We start from the raw sequence: 11,579 nt of genomic DNA, 5'->3' as shown, positions 1-11,579 counted from the left end.
CCACAGAGACATGAAACATTCAGATGGGAGGGAAATACTTATCCTTTTAGAATTTAGATGCAAAGCATATCTCTACATTGTGGTATTGATATTTTCACTTAAACCCTCTATTCTTAGTAAAGTTGCAACTTTACTTTCCCGCTTGCCTTGTTACCATCTAAACCAAATCTCTTCACTAAAAATTGTCAATCTACAAGCTCACAACACGTTGACACGTTGTGCGCTTGTAAATCTGTTATTTTTGACGAATGTTCGCCCCCAGAATAGGGATGCTGGGCCTTACTTCTCCCACCACTGCTGAAGAGCATACAAGACAGTAGACAACTAAGAAACCCCAGTGGTGCAGTTAGAGCATACATGGGCAACTGGCGGCCCGGGGGCCACATGCGGCCCCCACCCTCACTTAATGCGGCCCGCAGGTTAATATCAGAATCCTGATATATTATTGATTTCAGCTGTTACAATTCCAAACATGCAAACATGACCCGCTTTAATTACTTCAGTCTATATTAGTAGCTTGATGACTAGTGTTAAAATTCTATTGAATGTGTATAGGGTTTATAGTGGCTAGTTGATGCTATATATATATATATATATATATATATATATATATATATATATATATATATATATATATATATATAAAAAATATATTAAAAAATGTCTCATCATTTCAAGCAAAATGAAATGATGAGAAATGTGCATCAACAGAAGTAGCTATTACATGCAAGCAATCAAACTCATCTGTGTCACATATTAAGTGATATTTGAAAGATGTGTTATGACTCATAACAATGATTTGGCACATCTAATGACGATCACCATTGTGTCACAACCGAAACGTTTTTGTGTCACTACCGAAACGAAAGTTAAATCCGAAAAAATCACTAAGTGTGGAGGCCAAAATCGTCCCCCCAAAAACCTGTTGGGAGTACGTTTCAGGCAATTTAAAGTTGATTGGTAGTACTTTGTAGTGGAGTATTTTTTTTTTTCACCATTGTGTCACTACCGAAACGTTTTTGTGTCACTACCGAAACGAAAGTTAAATCCGAAAAAATCACTAAGTGTGGAGGCCAAAATCGTCCCCCCAAAACTTTGTAGTGGAGTAATTTTTGTTTTCACCATTGTGTCACTACCGAAACGTTTTTGTGTCACTACCGAAACGAAAGTTAAATCCGAAAAAATCACTAAGTGTGGAGGCCAAAATCGCCCCCCCAAAAACCTGTTAGGAGTACGTTTCAGGCAATTTAGAGTTGATTGGTAGTACTTTGTAGTGGAGTAATTTTTTTTTTCACCATTGTGTCACTACCGAAACGTTTTTGTGTCACTACCGAAACGAAAGTTAAATCCGAAAAAATCACTAAGTGTGGAGGCCAAAATCGTCCCCCCAAAACTTTGTAGTGGAGTAATTTTTGTTTTCACCATTGTGTCACTACCGAAACGTTTTTGTGTCACTACCGAAACGAAAGTTAAATCCGAAAAAATCACTTAGTGTGGAGGCCAAAATCGTCCCCCCAAAAACCTGTTAGGAGTACGTTTCAGGCAATTTAGAGTTGATTGGTAGTACTTTGTAGTGGAGTAATTTTTTTTTCACCATTGTGTCACTACCGAAACATTTTTGTGTCACTACCGAAACGAAAGTTAAATCCGAAAAAATCACTAGGTGTGCAGGCCAAAATCGTCCCCCCAAAAACCTGTTAGGAGTACGTTTCAGGCAATTTAGAGTTGATTGGTAGTACTTTGTAGTGGAGTAATTTTTTTCATCACCATTGTGTCACTACCGAAACATTTTTGTGTCACTACCGAAATGAAAGTTAAATCCGAAAAAATCACTAAGTGTGGAGGCCAAAATCGTCCCCCCAAAAACCTGTTAGGAGTACGTTTCAGGCAATTTAGAGTTGATTGGTAGTACTTTGTAGTGGAGTAATTTTTGTTTTCACCATTGTGTCACTACCGAAACGTTTTTGTGTCACTACCGAAACGAAAGTTAAATCCGAAAAAATCACTAAGTGTGGAGGCCGAAATCGTCCCCCCAAAAACCTGTTAGGAGTACGTTTCAGGCAATTTAGAGTTGATTGGTAGTACTTTGTAGTGGAGTAATTTTTGTTTTCACCATTGTGTCACTACCGAAACGTTTTTGTGTCACTACCGAAACGAAAGTTAAATCATCATTCATCCTGTGAGCAGGATGAATGATGACCTTCTGTAAACACATGGTGGTAGCCTAAACAGATGCCCTGAAAATACAGAAGGATTTTGATTGGCCATTTGCATTTGCATTATTCATCAAATTACTCTAACAATTGTTGTTCACCACTGTCATTGTCTACTGTCATTACCATTAGTTGTGGTATAGACTCTATAGCCGTAGAACCATTTACAGTTATCGTTCTTGGCAAGAACGATAACTATAAATGGTTCTACGGTCTTGGTGTGGAGGGACAGCTCTCTACACTTATTTACATTTCACATCACATTTGTCATTGTGTAAAATGATCTAAAACAGCATGAGCACTTGTTAGTGTCAGGTTACTTTTGAAGCTGAGTTAGAATTGCAGCCATTCCCTTCCTTTTTCTCTCAATTTCTCTCCTTTTCCCTTCTTTCTTCCCCCTCCTTTACAGTCTAATGTTCCCCAGCTTGAGTTTATTGCTAATAGGGATAGACTCCTGTGTTCTTGGCTGTTGCTGACAATAAGCCCACTTGTAAAGTGCATGAGCCAAATGCCTTTAATTTTCACCTGTACTCACCGGGCATAAAAGGGGCTCTGAGAGCAGCTTGAGCCATTCATTACTAAACTACAACATGAAGAGTCTACCGCTGAAGAATTGATTGATTGATTATATTTGCATATTGTTTTTATTAACGTTTTTCAGTTTTGTAGTCAGTGTAGTGTTGTTGTTAACTTGTTTCCCCGAGATTTTTCCCCGAGTACCCCCCCCCCCCCCTCGCCTGCCCTGGGAACGCCACTGTTCAATGAGCTGCTGCAGTGCTGCTGTTCCAACCCGATCGCCAGAGGAAACGTTCTCATTGAACGTTTTTCAGCGTTTCTCAAAATCCGTGCATAGACTACTGGAAAACCACAAATTCCGTGCATAGCCGCCTCGCATCTCCCCCATTGTGACTAAACCATTTCGGAGCCGCGCAGTCTCAAGGGAATTGTCGCCGTGTGAAGGACCTCCGAGCAAGCTAAAGCGAGCGAGTTGCCGTCCTGAACATTGCGACATTCCCTTGAGCCTACTCAGCGGCGTTTGAGTTACGTACCGATAGGCACAGAATCGTAAATTTTGTTGTGGGGACTGCTCTACTTCCTGGTTTTTCCGGGTTGCGACTGGTTACGCCCACCGTGGGACTCCCCGTACATATGCACGGAATTTGGGGGTTTCTAGGCGACTATGCACGGAATGACGTGCACAAATCCGTGCAATGTATACTAATTCTCTGGCAATCAGGCTGGCTGTTCAGCCACAGAGAAGAACGCCGCTCCATGATTGGTCAAGTTCAAGGATTCTGCTATCGACTTTCATGGTCTTTTATAGGAATACGTGAAGCCTGGCTTTACCATCCTGGCTCGACACAGCCTGGCTTGACAAGGTCTAGCTCGACAAAGTCGCTCCTTTTCAGACTGGCTTGGCGTTCATGGAACGGAATAAACCAGGCTGTACGGACCAGACTTTGTCAAACCTGGATTTGACTTAAATCCAGGCTTATTTAATTCTCCTTTCGTGTAATAGGAGGCTGGTCTACAAATGACCTGCAATCTGTTTAAATAACATGCTATCTAAATTACATTTTAGCCTTTGCAAAAGGCTCCATTATGTCTGGAGTTTATCCAGACATAATATACATAAAGCGACAGTAAAAGAGTAACATTCCCATTCTCTCAGAAAGAGGGTGTGTGTGCCAGAATCAAAGAGAGAGAGAGAGAGAGAGAGAGAGAGAGAGAGAGCCCACTCACACCTTCCAACAAAAAGAACAATCAAATACTGCCATTATGATTTATATCAAAAACTCAAGGAACTAGCTAATTAACATGAATGGCCGTGGCTGCATATCAGTGAGGGGTCACACAAAAAGGGTGGAAACCCCCAAAATAGGAGAAATGGAAGAACAGGAGTTGTCCAGGAGAATTATATATAGTAATATAATATAATATCATACTATTCCTCAATTATACTTGTTGTCCAAACAACTCTTAATATACCAAGTTGTCAAAAAACAAACAAACAAAAAAATCATAAAAGCCTACTACCGGTATGTAGTCTACATCTATTTTATATCCAATTAATTAACCAAAAGTTTGCACGTTACAATGCCCTCTACATTGTCCATCTAACCCAAAATATGCCATGCATAGCAAAAAGGTAAAAAGACAAAAGAAATATTCTCACTTGGTTACTTATGTCTGCTTAGATTAGAAGATTTAATCTTGCCCTGTGGTCTTCAATTGTTGCCAATGGTGAAGTTCTTGAGAACTGTATATTCCACTCAAGCTACAGTAACCACATGAACCCTAGTGTCCCTGTTCTGGGCATGTCCTAATAGGCGAACTTCCGGCGTTAATAGGCGAACATTCGACAACAATAGCCGATCTACAAGCTCACAATATGTCGCAATGCTTTGGTGGAGGGGACCAAGTATAGACACCTGAGATTCTCCGATCAACATGTCTCTAAGTGGTTAAATATCTACACTTGAACTTCAACTAGAGACCCCATACAACAACCTAGTGTCTGTTCTTCCTTCCACCTTGACACACCCCAACCTTTGTCTCCTTCCTCCCACCTGTTTCAAACAAACAAGTGTAAGCTGGGAAATGTAGTCTCCAACAGGGTTACATGGCGCCTTTCCGACATGTCGCCTTTCCGACGTTAACGAACCCTATACCTAACCCTAACCCTAACCTTAACCGCACGCGGAAGCCACTAGTCGGAGTGGCGAGATGTCGGAATGGAAGGCGGTTACCCTCCAACAGTCCTGCTAACGTGTCCAGTTACATTTGAACATGGTCAAAAATGTATGGTCAACTATTGCTAGGATTGAGGGTGCTGATGGTCGAGTGGTTAAGGCACGTACCACATGTAGGCCCTGCCGCAGCATGCCCGGGGTTCGATTCCTGGGCCCGGTGGACCAACTCTTTGCCCGTTACCAGTATATCTCCACTGTACTATCAAATAAAGGCAGAGCAATCCCCAAAGAAATTGCTTGGATTTGCAAATAAAGCACTCCATCACTTGCTCAAGCAGACTGTGTGAAAAGGTTCAGTTACTGTTCCACTAAACATTAGAATGGTCTAGATTGCTGATCTAAAGTGACTTTGAACATGTTATGATTGTTGGTGCCTGACATGGTGGTGCCAGCTGCCAGCCCTTCTGGAAATGGGTTAGAATTTGTTCTAGATGGTTTGCTGTGAAGTCGCAATAAATGTAATGGTGTAATAGACCAAAAACTACCAGGCAGGTGAAAACACCTAGCTAATGAGGGTAAGTGTACCTAATAAAGTGGCTACTGAGTGTATGTATGCACATATCTGTGTAAAGGAAAGGACAACCAAGAACACCAGTTGATTTGTATAAAAAATATATAACATTTAATTTTCAGCTACAAAAAAACATGTAACATTTTGGTCACACTTCTCAATAAAATATTAAAAAATACTGTCAACAAAAAATACACTATCGATACATTTCGAAGCAGAGAACGAAATAACACAATTTTGGCTTTTTAAATTAACTTAAAAGCTGTACAAATATACACAAACATTTACAACATCAACAATAGAAAAAGGAATGAAATTAAAATTCTTCCAGTCTTTTTTTTCTCGTCTGTCTTCCTCTTTCTGACCTGAATAAAAGTCAACATCAGTTACATTTTTTAAAATCTGTTTTTCTTCCTACTCTCAGTGCCGTGGCGAAGCCTCGAAGCATGTCTCTGTATACTCAAGTCGCACGCTGAAAAAGGGCCGATCTACCAGCGTTGTGAGCTTGTAGATGGGCTATTTTCGGTCAAAAAAATATCAGGTGTATCCTGCACACACACACACACACACACACACACACACACACACACACACACACACACACACACACACACACACACACACACACACACACACACACACACACACACACACACACACACACACACACCACCCTCTCACACTTCTCCCTGGGCGGAAACCCTGACCTTCTTTTCACACTGCGAATGGAGAAAACAACATAGACATGGAGGACAAGGCCAACATTCAGGCCTGTGCTAATAAAGACACACACACACACACACACACACACACACACACACACACACACACACACACGCACACACGCACGCACACACGCACACACGCACACACACGCATACACAGGACACATTCAGACCTGTTTGAACAGGGGAACACTGGCCTGGCTGTGGACCGCCACATTCCCTCTGCAGCTGCTTACAGTGTGCAGGTCTGGTATTTTTTGGGGGGCGGGGGGTGGAGGGTAGGGGTGGATTAAGCCTCAGTTATACTTAGTTGCGTGCCAGTGTCGTGCTCAGTCAATAGCAGATCTACAAGCTCACAAAGCGTCACCTTCGTGACGCGTTGTGAGCTTGTAGATCTGCTATTTACGGCATGCAACACCAGTGTACAACTATAGTATAAATCTGGCATTAGTCAGCTCCCTCATTTAGAGAGGAGGTCAGGGTCATGAAAACAGAGTTAAGATAAGGTATTTAAAATAAAATAAAGGAGAATGGACGGGTTTAACAGGGACATGGACACACAAACAACAGGACATTAACCACTTGAACCCTAGCGTCTCTGTTCTGGGGAAAACATGAGAGATTTGGTGTGGAGGGAAGTACTAGAAGATCTAGTATTGAGCCCTGGGGGACCTAAGTATATAGGGTTTAAGTGGTTAAAAGGATGGGGGGGGGGCATGGGAGTAGACAACCCAACAGCAGGTTTGTCCCAAAAAAATAAAATAGAAGTTATAGTGCAGGATTCTCTTGGAGCTGCCAGGCAGCCCTTTGTCTGGACTCTATAACAAGGGGCCGGTCGAAACCAGCCATGCAAACACACCGACACATAGACAAGTGTCTGGACTTCTGGAACATGTACAATGAGAAAACAAAAAAACAAAATAAAGTCATTACTGAGCTGCAAAATGAGATGGAGTTCTGTTCTGATTCAAGTCAATTGCTCTCGTGGACGGAGGGTCGGGAGGCGCCTCGTTTTTCGCGGGACGCTCACGCCATATCTCCCATCATCTTCTTGTAGTACATGGACTCGAAGATGTCGTTCTCGCCGGGGCAGTTGTGGTGGCAGGCGCAGGACTTGATGAACATCATGTGCTTCTTCATCACCTGCCCGTCGGGGCACTTGAACTCCATGGGCAGGGTGGTGGTCCTGTGAGGGGTGCAGCAGCGGCCGTCCAGGCACACGCCGCAGAACTTGGGCCTGTAGGACTTGGTGGTGGTGCAGCCGGAGATCTCGAACTTCATGGGCTTGGACAGGCGGGGGGTGCGAATGCACTTCTTTCCTTTCTGTTGGGAAACGAGCGAGAAGGAAAAAACAAACATAAGCAACAGCGCTCGTCTGTGGTTCATGTATAGAGGATAGGTGGTTTAGGATTTGTGAGCGTATAGTGTTGTCGTTATTCAACATTGGATCAGTGGTATCTTTGCTTAACCACCTAAAACGCTATATACTTTGTTTTAAGTCGAATAGAAGCTCACAACGTTTGCGTTGCGATGCATTGTGAACTTGTGGATTGGCTATTTTCGCTTAATGTTTGCCTACTGTTTGCCTATTGTCATCTATTATTACCTGCCCAGAATAAGGTTAATGTGGTTGATAATGCAATCTGGAGTGTGACTGGTGTAAACCAGTGGTTCCAGTGGAAACCCTCTTTGAGAAACCACTGGCGTGTGATCAGCGTTAAGCACGTCGACTCACCCTGATGCTCTGCTCCAGGTGCGATTCACAGGGTCGGACCATACAGAGGCGGCTCTGCTTCTCCAGGCGGCAGTCGCGGTTGTCGTTGGTCACCCTGGTGGAGATGCCCAGCCCACAGGACTTGGAGCAGGCGCTCCACTCAGTAGTCTGAACCAGACAGTTCTCTCTCATCATGGACGGGTCTGGGCCATAGGTCTCTTCTTCTCTGTAAGCTACAAACACACAAGGGAGGAGAAACGAGGCGATTAGAAACGGTACTGCTATGCTAATAATGTACTGATAATGATGATAGTAATAGTAATCGTTATCGTAAGACACAAGACATGTATACTGATACTCAAGATTAGTGTCTATTACGGTGAATGTGAAAAAACACTCAGGAATTTGTCAATTCCCCAGTGGGGTGGGAAATGAGCTAATTCATCAGTGAATTAGCAAATTCACCTTTTCACATTCACCATGACATAATACATAAAAAAACAACAACAACTGTATATAAGCTAAGAAGACTCACCAGCCAAGGCAGAGCCCATGAAGCTGTGTTGGTACGGGGAGTCGCACACCCACTCCTCGCAGCATTTCCCGGGGACTTTGACTCGTCTCGGCATGGGGCAGTCGGGGCTGGGCAGCCTGACGTCCATGGAGCACAATGGCACACAGCCCACGGCTCCGTCCATGCAGGTACACTGGTACTTGCAGCTGCTCTGGAAGCTCTCGCCACTCTTGTACACCATGCCTCCGAAAACGCACGTGGCGCCATCTTTAGCTGTGGAGGAAAAGGGGGATGAAGTCAGGATTCGGTCCATATACAGTGCAGTGAACAAACATGCAATGTAATGCCTTGAGTAAACCGTTCAGCAGGCACACAGTTAACTCCTCAGTGATGTATCCATTTGTAACTCAAGAGAATGTACAAGTGTAACCAAATGCCTTGCTAGTCTGTTTGGGTACGTTTGTACATTCTCCGAGTTAATTTACCATGCATGTGTGCTCGAGCAAAATGGTCGTTATCGAGTGTAACTCACCTGTGCAAACTCCAATCCGCCTGTTGATGGGGGAGCCGAAGTCGCAGTAGAGGCCTCTGTGCGGGTCACAGATGTCCCTCTCAGTGCAGAGCTCTCCCATCTGCTTGGCACACACCCTGCAGCAGCCACAGCTGTCCAACACCAGGCTGACCCCCAGGGGACACTGCGGAGGAGAGGCTGGACACACACACTGGCCACTGCAGTCCTGAGCCAAGGCCTGGATGGAGAAGAGACACACTGGAGTTAGATGGAATGTTTGTGGGTTGTGTCATAGGTGTACAGTAGTTATACACAAACACACACACACACACACACACACACACACACACACGCACATGATGCACACATGCACACTTGAGCAGCTCAGCATTAAAAGCACAGACACGTGCTAAGTTAAAGCCCTGCATTAATGCAGAACACACAATAAAATGCATTTACAGTGTCCCCCATGCAGTGACTTCTGTTCTTCCGACAACAAAATTACATTTCTGGTATTCCTTTTCACTGCCCATGTTTGTCTGACTTAGACCAAAAAAGAGAGTATATTCTTTGGGGCTTACCATGTAGGAGAGCATGATGCACAGGAAAGGCAGCAAAATCACTTTGTTCATTCCAGCAGACATTTTCTTTTCCTTTTTTTAAGAATTAAAAAAAGAGTCTTCAGATTTCTTCCAAAAGTCTTTGTAGGATTTGGAAAGTCTTCCTTTAGTCTCAAGAGTTTGAGCCTCGAGCCTTGCGGAGTTTAGTTTAGTTTCTGATCAAGCTGATCTCGTTGTCAATTCGTCTTCGTAGTGCTTTTCTCCGTAGCTCTAGTCGTAGTCTTTCCTTCTTTTCTTTCTTTGTTTCTTGGTTAAAGCTAGAGTTTAGCTTCAGTAGAGGAGGTGTACTGAATTCTGACTGAGAGCTGAGCCCCCTTTATACTCCCTGGATGAGGTGGTACGTCACTTGGGGGCTGAATGGAGAGTCGGCCCTAGACAAACATGAACATAGTTGGCATTCTTTCCTCGCTTCCTGCCCTCAGCTCCAGACATCCCACATTCCTGCCGTCTGAAGGCTGTGCTTCGCTGCGTGGCCAAACAACACTCTCTCTCTCTCTCTAGCTCACAGAGGCTTTCATCTGGAAGGGGAGGTTGAGTCTGGTAATGGGACCCCACACTGGGAATTCCAGATCACTGACTTCACAAACAGACAGCCGGGATCTATAAATATTAATTCAAGAAAGATTCTTTTCGCATAACAACACACAGTTGTTACAGTGAGTTCATTCTAACTCAGACGGTGTACTAAATGTAACAAAAATGTGGTTACACTAGTTGCAAATGGATAAATTAACGCATGGAAATGAACAGGTGTAATGGTTTCCTTGATGTGGTGGGGGGCATATTGATATTCCTCAAGAGCTAACAGACTCAAAATTCTATCCCTGTTTTGTTTTTTTCTTTAACAGTAAATAACTGCGTTGCGTTTTAAGAAAGCATTCTTGGCCAGGAGCCAGACAACACATGAAATTCATCCGGTCACCTTTAAGTTCAACTGGCTACTGTACTGCGGTTCTGCACACAGACGCATTCCTATGCAATGACATCAGTGGCTGAACTAAAAAGATAACCTGTAGCTATGAATATTACAGCCAGTCATTCCTTATGACATATCGTCTCTGTCGGGTGGAAACCTCACATGTCCAACACAGTAACTTTTTCAGGATTCAAATTCAAAAACTGCAAAAGTAGTAGATCTACAAGCTCAAAACTCGTCGCTTCGCACCACATTTCGAGCTTGTAGATCTGCTACTTTTGATGCTTTGGTGTGACACTGTAGTATGATCAAGTAGGGTATTAATTTAGAAAATATGGAAATATGGATAGAATATGGAGATAAGAGGTTTCTGCCCGACAGCAACGATATGTTACCACCTTATTGATGAATGACGTGGTGGAATCACAAATACCAGTCAAATGAATTATGTACCATGCCCTTATATCAACAAGGAATTGTATTATCTACAAATGATGTACTTTAATAATTATTTTTTATTGAATTTTAAATATATTTAATTAAGTTAATAGAAACTGACTCCAAGATCTTTAAAAATCCTGTAAAGGTCATCCAATGGCCTGCTATCTTTCCTGCTGTTTTGGACAGCTTGTTTTTGTTTGTTAATATCAAATGTCTCTACCAGACATTAAGATATTAAACACAAGGATTCTCTTTATCAGGCTGACTCGTATTCCTCAATATTATGACTGAAACCAAAATGTCATAATTGAAAACAATCCTTTGACCGGCTTTCTTCCTGTACTGTACAATATTTAATCTGAAATGTGTGTATTTAGTTTTAAAAACGAATACATTTCTTGCCATTTATAAGCCAAGAAAGCTCTTAGCTAACTCTGGCACGTTTACATTGATGATTGATTACATTGAAAACTGAAATGTTGATTGATGTGTATTGTCCCTGTTAAGTAAGTAAGTAAGTAAGTAAGTAAGTAAATAAAAGATGCATGTTTTGTCAAATGGATTTGAGTGATCATGACATGTTGGCTGACCATTTACAATTTACAAACCCCTTCTTATTCTTGGTTGCCGGAATCCTCCAGGGCTCAATATGAGCCCCCTC

The 11,579-nt window shown here is 42.8% G+C and overlaps 1 protein-coding gene across 3 annotated transcripts; it reads right to left on the bottom strand.

Moving 5' to 3' along the window:
* Positions 1 to 5,561: 5,561 nt before the first annotated feature.
* On the bottom strand, positions 5,562 to 9,863 carry ccn2a (cellular communication network factor 2a). 3 transcript variants are annotated; one of them, XR_014602555.1, is made up of 6 exons: positions 9,523 to 9,863; positions 8,963 to 9,179; positions 8,452 to 8,703; positions 7,938 to 8,149; positions 6,096 to 7,525; positions 5,562 to 6,025 (listed from the first exon to the last, which is right to left on the bottom strand). XR_014602555.1 is itself a non-coding variant. In XM_084082496.1 (5 exons), exons 1-5 carry the CDS (start codon positions 9,583 to 9,585, stop codon positions 7,229 to 7,231), a joined length of 1,041 nt encoding a protein of 346 aa, XP_083938622.1. In that variant the 5' UTR covers positions 9,586 to 9,863; the 3' UTR covers positions 5,562 to 7,228. The 3 variants fall into 3 exon arrangements, 1 of the variants encoding a protein (XP_083938622.1); XR_014602556.1 differs by having other exon boundaries at positions 6,120 to 7,525; XM_084082496.1 differs by having other exon boundaries at positions 5,562 to 7,525.
* Between the last annotated feature and the right edge of the window lie 1,716 nt (positions 9,864 to 11,579).

This window comes from Gymnoscopelus microlampas (assembly GCF_963454915.1).
Source record: "Gymnoscopelus microlampas genome assembly, chromosome: 16".
Taxonomy (NCBI): Eukaryota; Metazoa; Chordata; class Actinopteri; order Myctophiformes; family Myctophidae; genus Gymnoscopelus; species Gymnoscopelus microlampas.
This window is presented reverse-complemented; position numbering and strand designations above follow the sequence as displayed.

What these genes read in the sequence shown, in the direction of transcription:
- ccn2a (XM_084082496.1), bottom strand. Translation starts at nt 9,585, where the DNA reads ATGTCTGCTGGAATGAACAAAGTGATTTTGCTGCCTTTCCTGTGCATC. An exon ending in GCATCATGCTCTCCTACATG is followed by an intron (nt 9,180 to 9,522) that starts GTAAGCCCCAAA and finishes TTCTCCATCCAG; the next exon opens with GCCTTGGCTCAGGACTGCAG. An exon ending in CATGGGCTCTGCCTTGGCTG is followed by an intron (nt 8,150 to 8,451) that starts GTGAGTCTTCTT and finishes GTGTGTTTGTAG; the next exon opens with CTTACAGAGAAGAAGAGACC.